Source organism: Girardinichthys multiradiatus, chromosome 18 (assembly GCF_021462225.1).
Source record: "Girardinichthys multiradiatus isolate DD_20200921_A chromosome 18, DD_fGirMul_XY1, whole genome shotgun sequence".
Classification (NCBI taxonomy): Eukaryota; Metazoa; Chordata; class Actinopteri; order Cyprinodontiformes; family Goodeidae; genus Girardinichthys; species Girardinichthys multiradiatus.
The window spans coordinates 2,139,094-2,163,495 of NC_061810.1; the positions used below are offsets into that span (position 1 = coordinate 2,139,094).

The following is a 24,402-nucleotide window of genomic DNA, read 5'->3' on the forward strand; positions in this document are numbered from 1 at the left end:
CAGCTTCATCAGACATTTCATAAATGTTTTAGAGGAAATGGTCCATACTTTCCTTCTACATATTCCTCAAACTGTCCCTAAAACCAAACTGTTTGTTTTCTGTCATAAAACAAAGTCACACGTGGCAGAGCAGGTATTTGGGCCGCAAGGAGCCAGGGCCCGAATCCAGGGTTTCCAGATGAGGAAACTGAACCTCACCCCAGCACCAGATGGGGTTTCAGGCTCAATGTAGCCCCAATATATGTCCACACAAGGCTCCTCTACAGACTGCAGTAAATACTGATGTGTTTCAGGGTGTGGTTCCATCTTGAAAAGTAACAACCAACCCATCCATGGAACATAGTATTGTAGCTCCCTATGCAATCAAAATGTCTCTGCCGAGTAGATTCACAAGTGTGTCGGGCGAAACAACCAATGAATGCAACAGTTTTTGTTTTCCAACGATAGTGTGAAGAGGTGTAAACACAGCCAGAGTCTGTTTAACCCCATCAGAGAAGACATTTTATTAGATGGAGGAATATTCAATGTGGAAAAAGTGGCTTCAGTGTTCACAAGAAATAGCAATGTGTCCTTTTAATTCCACTGGAACAATGGGTTCTGCGTTTTTCCCATTGTCTGGACCTCTCTGTGGCGTGTGTGGTATGAGTGCTGCATTGTGCGGTGACAGGAGCTTGTTGTACCAGAGGTTGATACAAGAATGGAGGAGCTCCTTCTGGGCGTGCCCATAGCGCTGAGGGCAGCTGCGGGCCCCATTATCCGTCTGCCCACATACTAGGTAGCAGGAGGAACCAACTCCTCCCTGTCCACCCCTTCGTCCGGCCCTCTTTCCAAACGGTCCACCCCTGGCCCGGCCACAAGGACTATATGGGTGTGACTCCCACTGGATAGGTGGAGCCAGTTGATATACATTGGTAGGAGCTAGGAGGTTTTACCACCCCCGAGCTGCTGAATTGGGCAGAGATGTAACAGGAGCCATTATCCAATTTGCTCCTCTGTCAGCCTCTGCAGTGGTCATTTTCTTATCAGGCTTTTTACTATTCCTCTTCTATCTTACTGTGGTTAATTGGACAGTTTTAAGTTTTTTTTCTAATGCATCAGGCTGTTTCTTTTCGTTTGTTCTTTTTTCTCCTCCAAATATTCCTGCATGTGGTGCAACAAATGTCTGTCCCACCTAGCGTGACCAAACCTTTCTAAATCTGGGTTTCCTCACATTATTTTCCTTCAGGTCTTCCATCCATCACAGTTTGTCTAAAATATTGAACTCCATCGAGTCACTGTCTGTTTGATACAAGTGTCTATCGCCTTATAAAGAAACAACATGTGTTCGCCCGTCTCAGAAAAATTAAAGCACGGTGTCTGAATTCTAGATGGGAACATGTCACACAGCGCGTCTCCAGCCACAGCAAAATAAGGTGTTGCGTCACATTAATGAGAGGTGCGGGCCGCATTCTCAATAACCTAGAGATTACTACGTGTAGTGCTGCGACCCAAAAGTTGTCTGAAATCTCCCAATGCTAAAGTTATACCAGCTAATAATCTAACTCTTCTAACCATGGCCTCAGTAAACGGATTATTAGGGTGGATGTACGGTGGTGAAGGCGACACCTCGGTGTCTGTGTTTAATTCCTTGTCACGCAAGCAGCTGCATTAAACGCTTCTGATTTCTCTCTGCCTTGTCCTCCACATTTCATGCATATTTGCCCTTATTCAACACACCCTCTGACAATTATAGGTAATTTAACATTAAAATAATATAGGACATATTGTACCAGTTCTCTGTCTCAGCTGGTTTTAGACTGAATGTAAATTATTTTGAACAAAAACGTTTGCAATAATTGTATTGTTTATTTTTGTTAGAAGCTGAATGAAGGACAATGAGAAACAGAGTTTAGGACTGAAGAAAAACCATTTTGTTGAAGCAAATAATGACACATTTTGAGGTATTTAGAAAATAACTTCATCTGAATTTTGCGAACAAAAGTTTCAGCCCATTCCGAGTTTCCGGTTTTATCACTATCTTCGTCTGGGTTATACCGCTCTGCATCCACCTGTTCCTGAACACACCAGCCTCCCACTCTTCGATTGGCTCTGTGGTTGCTCTGAAATGAGCCGCGAATTCGCAAATAACTGTTTTTTGTCTTCTCCTTTTACATCATTGTCAGGTTATTGTGGAGCGGGATGTGATTATATGGAGCACAATTTAAAAAGCTGATTGTTTTAAATAAAAATGTGAAGTCCAATACCATTTTGTGGCTGCATCTTTTTTAATATTTCTAAATGTCTTTTATCAAGAAGCCCGCCCAGGTCTAACTACGCGCCTGGTTATACGTATTTCCCTTTGACAGCATTTTCCAGACATTCTTTCACTTTATTAACGTCGTGTGAACCTGTATGATCAATCCAAATACGCTACAATTCATCTATTTTGTTTTGCAAGGGGTTTCCAACCATTTCCCCTGTTAATATCCTCAAACACCTTATAATACTCCTCCATGTTACTATTTGATAACTGCAGCACAAAACCAATCAGTGTTCAAATCACAATGCTTGTTTCCTCAAAATTTCACACAGCTCAGGCAATGATGTCACCTCTTACTCGCAGCCAAACATACACATACAAATGCATACACACACTGTGCACAGCAAGGAGAGAAAAGGGAAATAAAAAGAAAGCAGACAGTTGAAACCCTACGGTTACCGGCAACAAAGAGAAAGGTTTTCAGTTAACTGAGTGTAACATTTAGGTCCTGACCAGGGATGTTTACTCCCGACCTCAACGGCCACCCTTTTTGGTCGCTTTCGACACGGCGGGGCAAACCGGTCCTATAACTGCATCCTGTTTGAGGTGAGCTGAACCTCCGGGTGAGCCAACCCATTCCTAAGTCCAAACGTCCCCAACTAAACTATATCTACGTTTTGGGTGAGCCAAATCCCGAGTGTGGAACTCTCAGCACAATCCGCAACTCCGCGTCCAGAAGAAGGGGGGCTAGGCCAGCGACCAGCTCTGGGGCACAGAGTTTTTTATCCTAACCGCTTTTCTAAACCGCCTCCGTGCGGCCCTTTAATTGCACCTCAGGTTCATCACATCATACAGCGGGGAAACCGCCAAGTAAAAACCACTTACCTTCGTCCCCGCTAGTGATGCGATCTCCTTCGGTTGTGCTCACAACATCCGGGTCACAGCACCAAATTGTTGAGGTAAAATAATGCTATCACTTTTCCAATGCAAAATGAAAACATACAGAATAACACAAAGAAAGAAAATTACATAAGGCCTTATGGAGAGATCGTAGGTTTCAGCAAAGCATGGCTGTCTCTACCCAGATGTCTCTGTCATTACAAATTCCAGCCCATCTTATACGATTGACTTCAAAGCTTACTGACTGTAACCCCTAACCCCCCCCCCCCCCCCCTTATGCAGTCTGGCGCTCCCTTGTGGTATCTATACCATGCCCAACAGTTAACATTTATTGCTTTATTATCCATACAGCCATCATTTATTGCTTGCAGTTGTTGAGAACTTCCTAACCTCTGTTTCACCCTTGTTCCCTCCTGACTCCTGCTGTGATCTGTGATTCTTCTCCTCAAGGCTCACTCATGTTAAATCTCAGTTTAATGTTCCCACATGATTTTAATTCTCAACAAAGCTCTTTCATAAACTGGATAAAAATATACAGTTTCCCAGTGGCATGTACCAGAACAAATAACCAAACATCTTCCCGCTTCTGTCTTCAGAGGGGCACCAGGCAAGGATGCCAACTTTCCCCTTCACTATTTGCTATTTTTATTGAACCACTAGCAGCAGCAATCAGACAAACTAAAGATATTAAAGGTGTAAAATGCAGGAATATTGAACATAAAATATGTCTTTATGCAGATGATGTATTACTTTTTCTCCAGCATTCGCAAACCTCTGTCGCTCAGGTGATTGGATAAATTCTTTCTCAAGAATTTCAGACTATTCTATAAATTGGTTAAAATCGACAGTTCTTCCAATTAATTGTTCTTTCAACAATTTTCCTAATATACAACTACAGTCAGGGAATATTACATATTTGGGCATTAATGTGTCTCCAAGATTGACAGATTTAACAAAACTAAACCACATCCCGCTCTTAAAAAAAGTGGAAGATGATCTTGCTAGATGGAAATCTCTACCCATATCACTCATGGGCAGGGTTGGTTCAATATAAATTATGGTTTTGCCAAAAATCAATTACTTATTCTCAACGATTCCGAATAAACCGTCATCTGACTGGTTTAGATCTCTGGACTCCTCCATCACTAAATTTCTCTGGAAAGATAAGCCTAAAAACACTACAAAAGACCAAAGATAAAGGACTAGATATGCCTAAGTTTCATCTTTACTTCTTAGCTAACAGGCTACATTACATCTTAAAATGGTTTAAACACAGTCCTCTAGATGAACCGTGGCTAGACGTACAGTACAGACCAAAAGTTTGGACACACCTCATTCAAAGAGTTGTCTTTATGTTCATGACTATGAATATTGTAGCTTCACAATGAAGGCATCAAAACTATGAATTAACACATGTGGAATTATATACTGAGCAAAAAAGTGTGAAACAACTGAAAATATGTCTTATATTCTAGGTTCTTCAAAGTAGCCACCTTTTGCATTGATTACTCTCCACACACTCTTGGCATTCTGTTGATGAGCATCAAGAGGTAGTGAGGTAGTGAGGTTTGTGTGCAGCTTTTGCTTTGGGTGCTCTTTGCTGCATTCCGTCCTCCACTGTGTGGCGTGCTGTGGTGTTGGGGCGGTGGTCCTGTGCACAGCGGCTCTGACCTCCGGGTGTGGGTGCGGCAGGGCGGGCATCGCTGAGCTCTGCGCTTGCATCGGGGTTCTCGGCCTCGTAGTGGGGTGGAGTTTGCTCATTTGCTGGATGGTTCCTGGTGGGTTGTGTGTGCTTGGAGTTAGTGGTCTTCGCCGTGCCCCTATGAATGCACAGAAGGATATGTGGTGATGCTGTGGCGCTGGCTCGGGGGGATCTGCGGTCTGGCTCGGCTCTATCGTTTTTGCTTGGCTGACCTGGTTGTAGGTGGGTCTGCGTCTCTGGATGGGGGTGTGGCCTCTTTGCTGCCTGTGCTGGGGCCTTTCTGTGGCACCCTTCGGCTTGCTGGGCCGGTGTCTTTCCCTTGGGCATGGTAGTGGGAGGGGTGGTGAATCGTGGGGTCTGCTTGACTGCCCGGCTGGCTCGGTGGTCTCGGTTCGCCTGTCTATGGGGGGGTGGGGTGCATGTACCTATCCTGGCCTGGAGCTTGCATTTGGGTCGGCCTGCCATTTTGGGTCGGGTGCAGTTTGGTGGCGGCCTCAGTGTTGGAGTGGGATGTGTTATTTTGTTGCACTGCTTGCCTGGTTGTGGTTGCTGTCTGGTGGCTGGCATCGGGGGCTGGGCGCTCTGTTGGCTATGCCCCTTGGGTTCGGGTGTGGCTGGGCATGCTGGTCATGTGCCCTTCCTTTGTGTCCTTTGTGTGGCGTGTTTTGGTTGCGTTGGGCCGGCTGTTCTGCTCCTTCTTTGTTTGGAGTGGGGCGGCATTCTTGGCTTCTTGGGCGCTTCTCCTTTTTGTTGGGGGTCGGTGGCTACTTCGGGCGGCGGACTGGGTAACGGGGCTGGGGATCGGGGTCTGAGGGTCTGGGTGGTTCCGGGGGGGGTACGTTGGTCCCGGTTTTCAGTTGGTTTTCGGGGCCTGTTACCATTCCCTAGTTTTTTGCTCGGCAGATGTGCCCAGGCCTCCAAACGGGGGTGCCTGGGGTCAGCCGGGGAGCTGGCTCCCTGGGAGAGCGGTTTGCCCTCCAGTCCTTCCCTCTCCATCCCCCGACACCTCCCTCCGCCAGCTCCATCACATTACCACTCATGGAGGGCCTTGGGGTGCAGGTGCACCATTGGAGTGCCGTAAGGGTTTTCCAACTCTGCAGCCCCATGGCAGCCTGTGCCCCAATTTTATTGTACAACTTAGACACTCTCACTTATAACATTTTCATGACATTCACATGTAGGGCCTTGGGGGTGGGCGCCTGGCCCCCTGGGCTCTGTCGGACCTCTGCTTGGGGGGGTGGTGTGTCCCGGGGTCTTGGGTCTCTGGGTCCATGGCTGGATCTGCTCAGGCATGGATGGATGCGGGCGAGGCCTGTGGGCTCGTCGCTGCGGCTCCATGGGGCTTCTGCACTGTCGCTGCTGGGTGTTTCCCCTGGGACTCTACACTGCTCTTCTCTGGGGGGGTTGCGGTAGTCCCGGCGGTGGTTCTCCTGGGGTTCCTGTGCTTTGGGGGGCCTTTGGATGTCTGTGGCTCGGATCTCTTCAGTGTCCGTCCAGGGACCATGGGGCAGGTCTGTGGGACCTCACACTCGCTATTGCATATTTATGTGGAGAAACATTGTATACAAAAGCATGTCCACACTCATACTCAGTCTGTAACAATTGAAATATTCCCAAAGAAGTTTACAATCGTTGGAAATCGTTATTCTTGATCCATTACTGATGAGCTTTACATCCAGCAAGGGTAAAGCCAGCGGATAGGAAATTAATAAATTAGAATAAATAGCATCTTAACATTATTAAATTAAATAATCTTATGTTGGTTGTTTTAAAACTGATTTTACCTTCAAGCAATGTTGCTTTTAAATTCAGTCAACCTTTAAGATCATGTTATTACCTTCATATTTGTAAATGGAATCTTACTCCCTTTTGCCTTATTTAAATCTCCCCTCCTTGAACCGCCACCTTAACGTGGTGGAGGGGTTTGAGCGCTCGAGGCACGTGACGTCGCCCGGTACGGCAGAGCCGGGGTCCCACCCTGGAGCCAGGCCTGGGGACAGGACTCGCCGGAGAGCGCCTGGTGGCTGGGTTGTTCCTCGCGGGACCCGGCCAGGCCAAGCCTGAACGAGAGACGAGCGGAAAGCCATCCCCCAGTGGGCCCACCATCTGCAGGGGAAACCGTGAGGGGCCGGTGCAAAGAGGATTGGGTGGCGGACGAAGGTGGAGACCTTGGCGGCCCGATCCCCGGATGCTTAGGCTGGCTCTAGGGACATGGAATGTCACCTCGCTGGGAAGGAGCCTGAGCTTGTGCGGGAGGTCAAGAGATATTGACTAGAAATAGTTGAGCTCGCCTCCACGCACAGCGGGAGGGGCTCAGAGTAGAGCCACTGCTCCTCCACATCGAGAGGAGCCAGTTGAGGTGGCTCGGGCATCTATACTGAATGCCTCCTGGAAGCCTTCCTCGGGAGGTGTTCCAGGCACGTCCCACTGGGAGAAGGCCCGGGGACGGCCTAGGACACGCTGGAGGGACTATGTCTCTCGGCTGGCCTGGGAGCGCCTTGGGCTCCCCCTGGAGGAGGTGTGGGCTCTGGAACCCATCTCCTCGAGAGGAGCTGGACTCTCTTCTATTCTGGAGTGGCCCACGGGGAGAGGCGGCGGGCTGGGGTGGGTTTGCTTGTTGCCCCCCAGCTCAGCCGTCTTGTGTTGGGGTTTATCCTGGTGGATGAGAGGGTCGCATCCCTGCGCCTTCGGGTTGGGTACAGGTCCCTGGCTGTCGTTTCGGCCTACGGGCCAAGCGGTGGTGTGGAGTACCCTGCTTTCTTGGTGTCCCTGTCGGGGGTGCTGGATAGTGCCGCTCCCGGTGACTCCATTATTCTAATGTGGGACTTCACGCCCACATGGCAAACGACAGTGACACCTGGAGAGGTGTGATCGGGAGGAATGGCCTCCCCGATCTGAATCCGAGTGGTGTTTTGTTATTGGACTTCTGTGCTAGTCACGGATTGTCCATAATGAACACCATGTTCAAACATAAGGGCGTCCATCAGTGCACTTGGCACCAGGACACCCTAGGCAGGAGGTCGATGATCGACTGTGTTGTTGTATCATCAGACCTTCGGCCGCATGTTTTGGACACTCGGGTGAATAGAGGGGCTGAGCGGTCCACTGATCACCACCTGGTGGTGAGTTGGATCTGCTGGAGGAGGAGAAAGTCGAACAAACTTGGCAGGCCCAAGCACATAGTGAGGGTCTGCTGGGAACGTCTGGCGGAGCCCTCGGCTAGGGATGTATACAACTCCCACCTCCGGGAGAGCTTTGACCAGATTCCGGGGGATGTTGGAGACATAGAGTTCAGCGGCAATCCCCGAACCCGGTGGTGGACACCAGCAGTAAGGGACGCTGTCAAGCTGAAGAAGGAGTCCTATTGGCTGTGTTTGGCTTGTGGGACTCCTGAGGCGGCTGACGGGTACCGTGAGGCCAAGTGTGCCGCGGCCCAGGCGGTGGCAGAGGCAAAAACTCGGGCCTGGGAGGAGTTTGGTGAGGCCATGGAGAAGGACTAGTGGTTGGCCTCGAAGCGATTCTGGCAAACCGTCCAGCGCCTCAGGAGGGGGAAGCAGTGCTTTGCCAACACTGTTCACATTGGGGGTGGGATGATGCTGACCTCGACTGAGGACATTATCGGGTAGTGAGGAGCTCGGCCATCCGGAAGGGGCTCAGAGTAGAGCCGCTGCTCCTCCACATCGAGAGAAGCCAGTTGAGGGGCTCGGGCATCTATACCGGATGCCTCCTGGAAGCCTTCCTCGGGAGGTGTTCCAGGCACGTCCCACCGGGAGGAGGCCCAGGGGACGGCCCAGGACACGCTGGAGGGACTATGTCTCTCGGAGCGCCTTGGGCTCCCCCTGGAGGAGGTGTCTGGGGAGAGGGACGTCTGGGTGTCTCTGCTGAGTCTGCTTTCCCCGCGACCCGGTCCCGGATAAGAGGTAGATGACGAGTACGAGTATATCTCCCTTAGTCCTCCTGCATTGACTTGAGCTTCATCCTCTCCTCGTGTAACAATCTCTTAACATTCTCTGTTTTCCTTTTATTTAATCTCTTCTACTCCTTCTGGGATCTTCATGAATTAAGTTTCTTCTACTACGAAAACATTGCCCTTTTGAGTTGACAGTAACACAGAGGGTTATTCGTCTTTGACTTAAATTTTGTCAAACCAAGAGCATTTTGAGCAGTTTTCACTTGATGAACCAGCTTCTTCCACAGACCAGCTGAGAGTTTAGCCAACAGATCTGCTTAGTTTTTTCTAGTTTTTTTATTTTTGGTATTTTACATTTTAACAATTGTGTTCACACTGACTTCTGCTTCTTATGCAATTTTTAGCTTACTTTTGTGTTCTTTCATCTTATCTGATGGCAGTTCTTTCTTGCTTTGCCAATGTTTACATTTCAACAACTGTTTTGTACAAAAAGTTATTTTGAGGTAACTTCAGCTTGTTTAACTGTTTTTGGCAAACAGTTTTGCTATCTTAAGCAGTCCAGCTTAAAGGTTTGGTTTTCTAATGTTTCTGCTAATTTATATTTCAGCAGGTTTTCTGAAGGTGACTTCAAATTCTGCAGCAGTTTTGAGCTGAGAAATTCTGCCTTTACTCTGCATTTTTTGCAGGAAATGTAATTTTTCTAGTTCCCATTGTGACTTTGTGGATGGTGCCAGAACACATCTAGCAGGCACAGTTTAATGGTGTTACGTGATTGCTAGATAAACGTGAGCTAACCTAAAAGTAAAATGTGTTAAGACTAAATATTATGGTGCTAACAACTGAACTTTTTATATTCCTGGTTTGAAAATGTTAATGGAAAATGTCATTTTACACAGTTTTTATAAACATTTCTATTAATAAGTCAGAAATATTGAGCTTTGAAACAGACAAGGTTGGGCACTATCAGAACTTTTTATTACTAACACTGTAATATATGTATTATGATACAGAAACTACCTGCTTTACAAAAACAAAATAATACAGTATCACAGGTATGTACAGTGTAGTAAATATATAATCTCAAATTGTACACAAAATCTTTACAATTGTCACACATACTGCATTAAAAACAAAACTCAGACTATTCAGACCATACTCAAGACATTAGATTTCGCATAACATCAAAAGAACATGCCACATTTTGAGGTTTTTATCTTTACAAAGTCATGACCCATTTAAACTTAGTGCAAGTCTTCTGCCCGTTTCATAGGTTCTGGATACATCACATGTACATGTTGCACATGTTTCAGGAAGAAATCAGGGAGTGAAGCTTCAAGTATGTTAAAAGTGAAAAGCGGGCAGCTGAGAATATGGACATTGTTCTTTTAACATAAGTCTGGGGGGGGGGGATTTTGCCATCTTCCTCTGCTAAACATGAATCTCTTAAGTTTCAGTTGTGACCTCCAATAATTCTTCCACCAAGGTGATCACAGCCACTTCCTACAACCCACTGTGGAACAGATCCTGAAACTGCAATTGAACAACGTACAGGCGAATCAATGCTCAAATTTATTTTAGTGCTGGGCACGTTTGTGTTCATAAGGAGAGGGACTTTGTCTGTTGCTCAGTCATTAAGAAGCACAAGGGAGTCTGAAACACTTCCAGTCATCAGTACGTTCAGTGCATCAGTAAGCATTTAAAGAGAAAAGCTACTTGTCTGGGTTTGAGTGTGACACACCTGGAAATGTTTACTGCCAGCATCACATGGTAGGTTTCATCACAGATTCATCCTAACACAGCACATGCAGGACCTCACAGCTGGATGTCTGCAGCCTTTTCTTTAATTTCCTCATGGCAACTATTTCTGTCCAGCAAGTCAACACCTGGTCTTTAAACAACCAATTCACTCAGTGTTCTTTGTTTCTGACTGTTTCGGTCCTACTCACATAAAACACATAGTGATTGGAATAATGTATCTGTGGGCCCTGGAACTGCATGCACTGATGACTGACAGCAGTAGAGCAAGAAACTCAGACTAAACCAAATGCATATATTGGCTGTTAAATGTATTCGTAATCATCTAGAAGCACCAGAGACCAATAGCTGTTTGTATAAAATGAAAATAGTGGGAATTTGTTTTAAGCAGCATTTCACCAATAACACTTCAATCTTTTAACACACACATTATGGTAGATTGATGCATTTCATTATACATGTTACAGGGCAACATATTCACCTAGCACCCCTAAAGGAGCTCACTGCCAATCTTCATGCTGACAGGACCACAAGGAATAGCTTCTTCCATTTTCCCCAACACAGCCGTTCAACCTGAACATGCTGGTAAATTTGTCATGGTACTGTTCTCGGTTCTATGCATTTTTAATTTTAAATCGCTGCCTTAACTCATGCATGCATTGAAATCTCTTTTATTATGATGTAGGACAGCAGCTACCTGATGCTAGGTAAAACACAATGAACTGAATTGAATAGAAAATCTGAGTTGCCTGGGCTGGTACAAACACATCTCAAAGACAAGATGAAACCATTCGAGAACACTGAACATTCTGTGGTAATATGTTACAAGTAATGAGCTAAAAGTTAAATATTAAAGATATTTCTCATGTATCTGAAAACAGTGAAGAGCAGCAAAATGTTCTGACACAAATTCCACCACTCGGTAAGACAGCTTGGAGCAACTGTGGGAAGGGGTGGTATACTAAGGTGGAACACAAATACATTTTTAAGTTCCCTTTTAACATGCTTTGCTGTTTTTGCCTGGCTAGTCTCCATGATTACTAAGAGTGAGCAACAGTGGTCCAATAACACCCCTCCTGGGAGTTTTACAGCTGTATGAGATGTGAACGCAAACTGTTTCCTGGTGAGCCATGTGCACTGTTGCTATAAGCAGGAAAAAACCTTTGGAGAGCTACAGATTATTGCCCTTTACACAAGTCATAAATAGAACGTTTTGCTGCTAAAACATGAATCATTGATTAAACAGAAAAGCAATGAAATCAAAATGTTTGCACGTATTTACATGATTGTTTTTTTCATAGTGTTCTGTAATATTTATGATGAAAGTGGTAAAAAAAGCTATTTTTGGAAAGTGTTTTGAGTACAGGAAGATTTGTGCAGCATTATCTACTTCTACAGAGTGAATAGTGTCAGGCATCAGGGTCAGCTGTTATCTGACCATCACTGCAGGCAGATCATGACAGTTTAGTTCAACATATGTTGATATGAATAGCCTTTCTTCATAATTAGTACCTGTTTATTGTCTACAGCAAGGTTTGACTCTTACTTTACAAATTGTACATATAGAGAAACCCATACAAAGGCACACCATGGAGAAAACGGCAAATTGTTTATCATCAGTCTAATTTAAATATGTACAGGAAAGAGAGAGAGCAACTGATATGTCCAAGCAGATTGTGTTGGTCCAATCACACAGCACTGCTCTCATACTGTATATCTGACTGACTGAGGCCTGTGGAGTTCAACTGTATGTCACTGTATTTTAGCTTCAATTCGATAATGAAGTGTCCCTATCATCACTTCCGTGCAGTGAGGAAAAGCTTTCACACAAAACCTAGTGCAGATCAGAAGCTTCTCCAATACCTCTTGTTGTCTGAAATTAAATAAAGAGAAAATACTCCAGTGGAACTGTTCAGTTTGCCCTTGGTAAAATACCTTCATTCAAAATCCCAAACCACTTGTTTTGCCAGTGTAACAAGGATGAAGAACAAGGAGAAACTTGGAGAGAAAACAGAGAGCGGCAGCATCAAGCCATGCAGCTCAAGCTGCAGGGGCAGTCAGACAATTTTCTTGATGCTGGGTCTCTTAAAGCTGCCAGCACTGCGCTGCTTCTGCACCTGACTTGCTGACCCATGGCGAGTGCGTCCTCCACTGGACAGAGCTGAGCTGGGGGACAGCTGGACATTCTCCTTATCAACACCTGGAGGAACACAGAGAGGATAGATGCATTCTACTGAAAACCAAAGTTTTACCAGCAGTCCTAGCTGGATGACTTAAACCTAAATATAGACTGACATAGAAATAAATATCACTTTAGTAGTAACATACCTTCAAGATGCAAATTTAGAACTGTTTCCAAACATAGTTTTACTCCCTTTAGCTCCCTACCTACAATAAAAATATAATCACCCTTCTACAATGCCTTGCACACTTCAGGTATAGCCAAGGAAAAGTACTAGATTCCTGCTGATGTTGTAATGTGACAATAAGTTATTTTCATCTGCAGTCAATATATCAGACTTTAACTTTGATAGGCAGGAGGAATCTTGGCGTAAATAGCAATTTTAGCTCCTGTTAAAATTAGAAAGACTTGGATCTGTTCCATGCAACAAAATTGTGGATAGCATTCATTTGTGGGTGGGAGTTCATAGGCCTTATTGATCAACCTATGCCCACTTATCTTATATCACCACAAGTTAAAGCTGAAAGCAGCACTGGGCACCTCTCATAGCTTGGTGCTGCTTGGCCTGTGTCGCGACCACGGGAGTCTTCCATCGCCGCCTTTATGCCATGATGAGCACGCCGCTAGGTACTAGGTGGTACTTTGAGCAAGCTTTCATAAGACCTTCGGTAATGCCGAGTTCTGCCTAACGAGAAGTGTTCAAAATTTGGCCCAAATCCGCCCTTTCCAATGAACACTGTGCTCACTTCCTGTTTGGTGGTGGATTAATGAAACTGTCCTGTTGAGCTTTGAAAATGTCATCCAAAATTAGGTCCAGCCGACAGTCAGAGTAGACACATGGTCTTGTTCTATGTCATCAGAGAGTGCTTGCAGCTTCTCTGGGTGAAAGTTTAAAAGGAGGACATCTAACAGTGATGCATCATATTAAAAATAAATCATGTACTTTCAGCGAAGCGGAAAAGTTCACATAAACCTGACCAGTAAAATATTAAAAGCTGAGAGAAATATTTCCTTTGTTTCTGTTGTTCAAAATTTCCCCTGTTCAGAAACACCAATTCAAAAGGTATAAACTATTGGCCCATAGCTCTATTCATACCAGCATTCTGATCAGACACACATGGTGATCACCAACCCCCAACTGCTGTCTTATTGTCCCACCTATTGAGTGATCGTTCGCTGCAACCTGGAAGACTGGTTGGATTTCTTTGAATTTTAAGATGACCCATAAAACACTTTATATGAAAAGTTCCTTTAAAAAACAGAAAGTGCAATTAAAAAGAGCAGGTATAACAATGTTTCAACATGTTAATTTCAGACTAAGCTGCAGTCATGATGCAATTTGCAGACACAAATAACATGCAGAAATAAAAAAAAACTAACTTAAACAGTTAACAAGTTAAGTTTTTTACGTAGCTTTTTTTTGTTTGTGTGACCGCTAAATTTGGTGTTGTAATTGTTTGGACAGTTGAAAAATGTTTTGTGAAATGCACACAAATGTTGTAATGCAGCGCTGTAACTTATCTTTACATAAAAAAATGTGCTGTGAGTTCAATGACAGTGCAGTCGTTGGAGCTTCTGTTGACAAACATTGCTGGGGGAGGTATTGAAGCAAGCTATACAAAGTTATTCAAATGAACAGCTTTTGTTACCGCCTAGCTTCCAGGGTGATTCTAACAAAACTTTGAAGCCTGTTTTCTCCTTAAAGTACTTTGGAGAGTGCCAACATTCAAATGGTCATATCTTCTTCAATTCTTTTTCAATTTCAACAAGTTTGACATCATTAGAAAGCTTAGATTTCACTCTTTCAGGATCTGTAAATAACTCAAAATGAACCCGGGTAGACTTGTTCCTGGTGTTGCCACGGCCTGTCACAAATCGAACCGTGTGTGTAATTTAGAAGCAAACGTATCCAAATGGCAAGATATAATAATTTGCCACGGCGCCATGCCCACAGATCCAGCCACAGTAACTGTTCCCAGTAGGATTCAACGTTGTCTTGTTTTGCACGATCAAACACTGCTTAAAGGTTGTATGATTAAGAGTGTAAAAAGAGGAGATCCACCAGTAAAACATGCAACTTCCTGTGTAAGTGGTCAATGCTAAAGTGATGCCAGCAAATGTACCTGTGAATGTGCTGAGAGCTGGTCTCTGATGAGAGAGAAAGTTTGGTGCATGTGTGTCCTTGTTTGTGGAAGTTATTACACCTTCGTCTGTTATGGCGAAGATTGGCCACACACACATGCTTTGATGCAGGAAAAGACTAATCCTATTGAGCTGTTTGTAGGTTGTCAAAGATCGTTCATATGCAGTTTGGAGCAATTTAGATCTTGCATGTTTGATTTACAGCCAACCGTGAATGGTGAGATTTTGAACTTTGCCACACTGCCACGCCCACCCGCTGTGATGCAGCAAAAAGCTTTTAATAACTTTTGGCCGCCAATATCTTAAGAGTATATTGTGTAAACAAGATAAAATGGTAGCTTTGATCCAAAATGGTGACTTCCCGCAGAGTTTGGACAATGTCTCCAAGAGACATTTTTTGTAGGTCCAGAGAAGTTACATATGTGTACTGAATTTCAGGATCCTCGGTCAAAGCATTGTTTGGGGCTGTTTTTTTTATTTTCTAGGAGACGCATTAGAGAAATTAGGCCACGTCCACCAAATATTTTACTGGATGTCTTTTGGGTGCTGGACTAAGATCGATCATATTAAATTTGGTGCAGATCAGCTATATGTGGAAATTAGAGCCAAACGCACGGGCACAGTGTGAAGCACTTCACTGCGGCCAAAACCTCCAGTATTCAGTCAATATGTTCCAAACCAAGTTAGACCAAATTGTTTTCTTTTTTCTGACACACTCTCAAGTTGATTGGATCAAAAGGGCCAGAGAGAACCCTTTCCAAGCAAAAGGAGTGACTATTATCCTATTATCAGGGGGCGTGGCTTTGCTTATTTCATCATTTGACCACATAGGATTGTTGGTCAGCAGAGGAATCAATCATACCAAGTTTAATCTAATTTTCACTTTCTATGTGAAAATAAGTGTTGTGAATTTTTTTTGGCAAGAAGGCAAAGTTTGATGCTCGGCCCCGCCCCTTAAGCATGCTTAAAAACCCATGATTTTGATAACTTTTTTTTTTTGATAACTTAGAATCCCCCATGCCTTAAGGGCATATTGACCAAATTTGAAGCCAATAGCTCAGAATCCCTAGGCGGAGTACATTAAAGTTGTATAAAAATTCAAAAACAGCCAGAAAATGACCCTTTGACCCCAAATGGCCGCATTCCTGTTGGTTTTAGGATATACCTCCAAGAGACTTTTTTTCTTCATTTGAAGAGTTCTACCAGTGGACCAAATTTGAAATCTCTATAATTTACCAGTTGCCCTATCTCAGTTTATGGGGCGCTGTAGGGCAGTTTGATCGCACCCATTTTTGATTACAATTAAAATACATAAATTTCCCGTGGGGGACAATTTTGTGCAAAGTTTGGTGAGTTTTTGAATATGCCAATTAATTTGTCAGGAGAATAACAATGCGTTCGAATTACAATAGGCCTCCGCAGCGTTTTCTCTGCTTGGGTCTATTTAAGAAAAGGCCTCAATGGCTCAAGTACAGGGGTTGGACAATGAAACTGAAACACAAGGACAAATTGTTGGTGCACGTCTTGCTGGCGCATCTGTGACCAAGACAGCAAGTCTTTGTGCTGTATCAAGAGCCACGGTATCCAGGGTAATGTCAGCATACCACCAAGAAGGATGAACCACATCCAACAGGATTAACTGTGGACGCAAGAGGAAGCTGTCTGAAAGGGATGTTCGGGTGCTAACCTGGATTGTATCCAAAAAAACATAAAACCCCGGCTCCCCAAATTACGGCAGAATTAAATGTGCACCTCAACTCTCCTGTTTCCACCAGAACTGTCCGTCAGGAGCTCCACAGGGTAAATATACACGGCCGGGCTGCTATAGCCAAACCTTTGGTCACTCATGCCAATGCCAAACGTCGGTTTCAATGGTGCAAGGAGCGCAAATCTGTGGACAATGTGAAACATGTATTGTTCTCTGATGAGTTCACCTTTACTGTTTTCCCCACATCCGGGAGAGTTACGGTGTGGAGAAGCCCCAAAGCAGCGTACCACCCAGACTGTTGCATGCCCAGAGTGAAGCATGGGGGTGGATCAGTGATGGTTTGGGCCACCATATCATGGCATTCCCTTGGCCCAATACTTGTGCTAGATGGGCGCGTCACTGCCAAGGACTACTGAACCATTCTTGAGGACCATGTGCATCCAATGGTTCAAACATTGTATCCTGAAGACGGTGCCGTGTATCAGGATGACAATGCACCAATACACACAGCAAGACTGGTGAAAGATTCGTTTGATGAACATGAAAGTGAAGTTGAACATCTCCCATGGCCTGCACAGTCACCAGATCTAAATATTATTGAGCCACTTTGGGGTGTTTTGGAGGAGCGAGTCAGGAAACGTTTTCCTCCACCAGTATCACGTAGTGACCTGGCCACTATCCTGCAAGAAGAATGGCTTAAAATCCCTCTTTGTATATGTCATTCCCAAGACGAATTGACGCTGTATTGGCCGTAAAAGGAGGCCCTACACCATACTAATAAATTACTGTGGTCTAAAACCAGGCATTTCAGTTTTATTGTCCAACCCCTGTATATGAACCATTGAACCAGCTGAAAGGTTTCCACAGAATTTTGTTAGAAAAAAAGATAAAGGACACAGATCACAAAATTTACTAATGATCTTTCAAAAGGAAAATCGTGATGTCAAGATCAGGATAGAAATTACAAAAAATCAACTTAATGATTTGAAACACTCATTTAAAACCTGGTGAAGACCTACACTGAAACCAGCAAAAATGTGGGTACTATTTACAAAAGCCTGATCCAATTGCTAACAACACACAATATCTGGATGGCCAGTCAAGATGCCATAATAGTGTTCTAGATGGAGTTCAAGTATCTGTGAGTGAGAAGGTGTCTGGATCAGAGGAAATAACTGCTAAATGGAAACATACGACAGGAATGGGTGCACAGCAGGCACATCCCCTTTAGCATTAATAGCAGCTCACTATCACTATAATATTGGTAGAAAAACTACTTTGTTACTACTACTAGTTATTAATGATGTTAACATGTTCTCCAGGTAAATGCAGGTTAATTGAAAGCTAATTTGTTGCCTCTAGAAGTAAAGTGATAGATCAGATGAGATGGAGACAGAAATAACAAGAGACACTGAGCTCCAGTCAACAGAGGAAGGATGAGACAATGAGGACAAAGATAGAATAGACTAGAGAAGAAAGAAAGAGCGAGAAAAGTAAATTTATATAATACACCACAAAACACAAACACACACAAATAGAAGGGGTTTTGTGGTCAGTTAGCAGTCTCTGTAGGCTTTATATAATTACCTCTTTAGAAAGATTGGTTTAGAACCAGCTCTTACCAGTAAAACCCAAAGGATTATTAATGTTATCTGTATCATTGTAATATTGACCAGAGATTTTTAGATTTCTCAGAAGGATTCATAGATTTTTAGATTTCTTAGCATTTGATTAGTTTTTCTGTGTTCTTTGTGATTGTATTGTAATTGTATGTACAGCGCTTTGAGTGTCTCATTACTGAAAAGTGCTATATAAATAAACTTACCTTATGTTTTCCCATGGTGACATGTGTAAAAAACTAATTTTTGTTTTATTGTCTGCAGTTCTACATTAAAGTTGGATGCACCTGTGCTGTTCTAAATGGATCATCTTCACTTCCACTTTAAGTACAGAACATCCAGGCTGCTTTATTTATTATGAGGGCGCTTTAATGCAGTACACTAAAATGTTGTATTGTTCCCCTCTGTTTATATTTTAACAGTGCTCTCGAATTTACATACTTTGCTCATACGCAGCTTTAAATATCTCAATACTTCCCTATGGCAAAACGAGTCCTGCAGAGAGAAATTCTGATCAAAATAAAATACCTAATACACAAATGCTTAATGTTGTGTTCTATAATATAGTTTTCTGTAGATTAGTTTCAACTTTATATCTCAATGTTTGCTATTTTGCAGTATACATCATAGTAAAATGAACTGTACAAGCTGTATGAGATTCCTGCTAATATTCCTCCCTTGAACCTGGTTATATGCACCCTTTTTTACTTTGAAAACCTGCCTTTTTAGTGGTCTCTGCATGGTGCACAATAAAGATTCTTCAGCTGACCTTGATCATATTTTTCAATTTCTTATAAAGAAGGTTAAAGGTTCAACATTGAAACCACTTCTTCACATTTTTTCTCTGTCTTTCAATAACAGGTGTTGTTTCAGAGGATTTAAGAATGACTAAAAGGTATTTTCTGTGTTTCTATCAGTTGATCATGTTGCTTCCATAGCTGAAGACCAATATATGTTTTACTAGGTTTTTCAAATAAAAAAATCATTTAAGCTACAGTTTCATTTAAACTGTCTCTTGAATTGTTAATTGAAGGCCAATTAACAATGATGAATGTTACTACCTTGTTTGTAGAAAAACTCAATTCATGTTTAGATACCATTATACATGGCTCTTATTCAGGCTGTATGCAAGGAAGATACATAATAACATTATATAATCAATCATCTATAATGGTATCTTGTAAATATGCAAGGAAGATACATAAAGTAATAATATTGATTCTGGATTTATTCGATTATAAGGATTACATAATTAAAAACAACTATACTTTGTTAATTGACATATACAATCATATTCAATAAATGAGATGATGCATTCTGATGAGGCCTGATTGGCACATTAAAAGTACCTTTTGGAAATAACAACCTTAAAGCTTTTCATTAAGCTCACATTTCTGTATTGAAAATTTTGTTTATTGGTCTATTGCAATATTCTAATTTTAAATGTTTTGTTTTCATTGGCTGGAAGCAGAAAATCATAATTAACAGAAATAAAGGCTTAAACATCAGTCTGTGTGGAATGAATGTGTTTCACTTAGTGATGGAGTTACTGAAATAAATGGGCTTTCAAATAATATTTTAATTTATTGCATATGACTGTATAAGGCCTTTGACACTGTAAATCACAAATACTTACTTAACGTTTTAGACTTTCTAGATTTTGATCAGTGCTTCAAAAAAGCCATTAACATTATATAATGTTTGTAATAGTTGTGTGAAATTTCTGTGGGGAACCACTTCTTAGGGTGTTAATCAAAAAGATCCTGCTACCCCTTTTCTTTTTTAATTAGCAATGCCTATATTAGCTCTGTATATACAAAATCACGGATTTGACGGGATTAAGAGTAAGGAAATTAAATGCTGTCAATAAACAGTTTATATTAAACTACCTTCTTGAAATATGAGTATCATAAAAATAAAATCAAAAACATATTAATGCTTTCTCTGAAGAGTCTGGGATTAGTTGAAACTGTAAAAAAATGTGTCCTGTTCCGTCTTAAAGAATAAATTTCTGTCAAAGAAGTACTTTATTTGGGTGGTATATAATTTTTTACCTTTAATTCCAAAAATACAAAATAAATTTGATCTGTGGCTCATCGTTAAAAGGTAGAATGTTTTTATGTAAAACAGAGGAATTATCTCATTCAGTATGTCGTGCAAAAGTGATAAATGCTCCTAATCCATTCATTACAAAAGTAGTTTCTGCACTTTATAACTTGGTCTGGAAAAAATTAAACTGATTATTTATTAGATTTGTACATTTTTATCATTATAATCAGGGGTTATCTGATTTCACTAGCATTCAATATAAACTGGACTAAACATTTCATTCAGTTCAATTCAATTCAGTTTATTTATATAGCGCCAATTCACAACACATGTCATCTCAAGGCACTTCACAAAAGTAAGGTTCATACATTCCAATTAATCCTAACCATTGAACAGTGCAGTCAGATTCAGTTATTTATTAAAATTGGATAAAAAGTTTTTCTATCTAAGGAAACCCAGCACATTGCATCCAGTCAGTGACTTGCAGCATTCCCTCCTCCCGGATGAGCATGTAGAGACAGTGGACAGTCACTGGATTTGACTTTGCAGCAATCCCTCATACTGAGCATGCATGTAGCGACAGTGGAGAGGAAAAACTCCCTTTTAACAGGAAGAAACCTCCAGCAGAAATTGAGGCAGATTATGGTAGTAAATACCAAAATACCAAATCTTATTTTCAAACAAATTAGAGAAAGAGAATTCCTTCTTAAATGTGATATTGATGTCACCAAAATTCCTATTTAGCTCTCTAATTCCACAGATAGGAATTATGTTGTACTTTTGATGTTCTAATATATTTGAGATAATTAAGTACAGCTTTGATGTAATCCCAGTTAATTTCGTAAGGCTACTACAAGACAGAATAGGACAAAATATACAGGTATCACTTAAAAAGATATTCTCATAAATGACATTAACTTATTGAATAAGTTTGTAATTTGTATAGGTGTATGATTTAATGTACTCAAACTTCTCATAGTCAGTTTTACTGGAATAGTCATTTTATGAATATTAATAGATTATTAATCTGGAATTACAATAACAAGTATTTAGACACCAACAAGATCAAGAAAGTTTACTTCTGAGTAATTCATTGAGTATATGCAACCAACCAGTTTTAAAACAGTTAGCGATACGATCTAATTTTTTTATGATTGTATTCATGCCAAATGTTTTGGGACTGAAATGTGTTGTGTTTGTCAGCATATTGCCCACCCCTAGGACAATACACTAAACCTTATTTTTATCTTTCTACAGTCAGCTTCATAACTGCTGTCATGGTTTCCCATTTTTTCTGGACCTCAATAAAACTGAAGATCAAAAACATGTGGTTGTAATTTCAGTAAAATGTTAATTTTATCATCCTTTATCTGACTAGATTAAGAAAACTAAAGGGTTAAGCTGGCCTTAGAGAAAAAAAACACTATACTCTGAGGCAAGTCTGACTGAAAGTGTGTGTTTGTGGTTGAGTGTGTTGGTGGATGTGGGGAGTCACACCTGGTGAGTGCTGTGATGTGGCCAGTGAGGTCATGGAGTTTGATAGGTTCAGGTTGGCAGTGATGCTCAGCTGGCTTTGGCTGCTAGGGGGATACGGGGATGTGGGAGTTCGTAGTTGCTCCTCTCCTCTCTCTTCATCAGCTGCTGGCAGGTAACTGTCAATCAATGCTTCCAGAAACTTGACAATCAGTTCAGCATAGTCTGGGATCTGTGTTTGCTGGAGGAACAAAATGCATAAACATATTTGTTTACAATACAGTTGACCTTAGACATTTTCTGTTTGATTTTAGTTCTGCACAGAGCAGCAGATCATATCCAGCAGAAATAAAATAAACAAAAGAACATTAACAAGAAAAAATTACTTTTAGATGTGGTCATCTTTTAAAGCCAAACAACTAACTCAGCAGTATTGAGCAGCAAGAACAATTGTATCAACTTCTGTTCCACCTCTTTTATAGCAAAAGGTTAACACCTTTGAAACCAGTCTACACCATCTCAAATCCAAATTGTCATACAATGTAATAAAATTACATAAAGCGTTAACCTAAGAAAACAATATTAGTTAACAGTAGGTTCAGTATTGCATACATTTAATGGAAATATCACACTGAATCTTTGAAATTTTAATTAAACTAAGGTAAGGTAAGTTTATTTATATAGCGCTTTTCAGCAACGAGACACTCCGAGCGCTGTACATACAGGTCCTTCTCAAAATATTAGCATATTGTGATAAAGTTCATTATTTTCCATAATGTCATGATGAAAATTTAACATTCATATATTTTAGATTCATTGCACAATAACTGAAATATTTCAGGTCTTTTATTGTCTTAATACGGATGATTTTGGCATACAGCTCATGAAAACCCAAAATTCCTATCTCACAAAATTAGCATATTTCATCCGACCAATAAAAGAAAAGTGTTTTTAATACAAAAAACGTCAACCTTCAAATAATCATGTACAGTTATGCACTCAATACTTGGTCGGGAATCCTTTGGCAGAAATGACTGCTTCAATGCGGCGTGGCATGGAGGCAATCAGCCTGTGGCACTGCTGAGGTCTTATGGAGGCCCAGGATGCTTCGATAGCGGCCTTTAGCTCATCCAGAGTGTTGGGTCTTGAGTCTCTCAACGTTCTCTTCACAATATCCCACAGATTCTCTATGGGGTTCAGGTCAGGAGAGTTGGCAGGCCAATTGAGCACAGTGATACCATGGTCAGTAAACCATTTACCAGTGGTTTTGGCACTGTGAGCAGGTGCCAGGTCGTGCTGAAAAATGAAATCTTCATCTCCATCTTCAGTAGATGGAAGCATGAAGTGCTCCAAAATCTCCTGATAGCTAGCTGCATTGACCCTGCCCTTGATAAAACACAGTGGACCAACACCAGCAGCTGACACGGCACCCCATACCATCACTGACTGGACACTGGACTTCTGGCATTTTGGCATTTCCTTCTCCCCAGTCTTCCTCCAGACTCTGGCACCTTGATTTCCGAATGACATGCAGAATTTGCTTTCATCCGAAAAAAGTACTTTGGACCACTGAGCAACAGTCCAGTGCTGCTTCTCTGTAGCCCAGGTCAGGCGCTTCTGCCGCTGTTTCTGGTTCAAAAGTGGCTTGACCTAGGGATTGCAGCACCTGTAGCCCATTTCCTGCACACACCTGTGCACGGTGGCTCTGGATGTTTCTACTCCAGACTCAGTCCACTGCTTCCGCAGGTCCCCCAAGGTCTGGAATCGGCCCTTCTCCACAATCTTCCTCAGGGTCCGGTCACCTCTTCTCGTTGTGCAGCGTTTTCTGCCACACTTTTTCCTTCCCACAGACTTCCCACTGAGGTGCCTTGATACAGCACTCTGGGAACAGCCTATTCGTTCAGAAATTTCTTTCTGTGTCTTACCCTCTTGCTTGAGGGTGTCAATAGTGGCCTTCTGGACAGCAGTCAGGTCGGCAGTCTTACCCATGATTGGGGTTTTGAGTGATGAACCAGGCTGGGAGTTTTAAAGGCCTCAGGAATCTTTTGCAGGTGTTTAGAGTTAACTCGTTGATTCAGATGATTAGGTTCATAGCTCGTTTAGAGACCCTTTTAATGATATGCTAATTGTGTGAGATAGGAATTTTGGGTTTTCATGAGCTGTATGCCAAAATAATCCGTATTAAGACAATAAAAGACCTGAAATATTTCAGTTAGTGTGCAATGAATCTAAAATATATGAATGTTAAATTTTCATCATGACATTATGGAAAATAATGAACTTTATAATAATATGCTAATATTTTGAGAAGGACCTGTACAATTACAATACAATCACAAAGCAAATAAACACAGATACAGACACAGAAAAACAAATCAAATGATAAAATCAAACAACAGAGGTAATTTAAAAAAGTTAAATAAAATAAAAAGAATAGAATGATGGACAAGAAAATGAAAGGAAAATTAATGAATAAAAAAACTTCTTCATGACAGTTGACCAACTGCTTGGATCTGATCTCCAGTCACACACAAGTAACTTTTAACAAATAAACGTAGAAAACTTTTGGGAGGACTTTTTAAAATGTGGTTTCATAGATGGTATCTCCTGGACCTCAGGATCGTTATTTGGAACACTGGAGTCATTACCAGTGATAATGGAACCAAGTTTGCTTTTGGGACTTTGACTAATTCTGTGATCTTGAATGGGTTTTGACTGCACCA

At 42.0% G+C, this 24,402-nt stretch overlaps 1 protein-coding gene across 2 annotated transcripts in view; it reads right to left on the bottom strand.

Moving 5' to 3' along the window:
* Positions 1–9,709: 9,709 nt before the first annotated feature.
* nf1a (neurofibromin 1a) overlaps positions 9,710–24,402 on the bottom strand; it is a 309,684-nt gene continuing 294,991 nt past the window's right edge. For both annotated transcript variants that reach the window (XM_047391263.1, XM_047391264.1), the window contains exons 55-56: positions 21,704–21,920; positions 9,710–12,706 (exon numbers count right to left, since the gene is read on the bottom strand). In XM_047391263.1, coding sequence (XP_047247219.1) covers positions 12,564–12,706; positions 21,704–21,920 — 360 coding nt within the window. In that variant the 3' untranslated portion in view covers positions 9,710–12,563. The remainder of the gene's footprint in view (positions 12,707–21,703; positions 21,921–24,402) is intronic.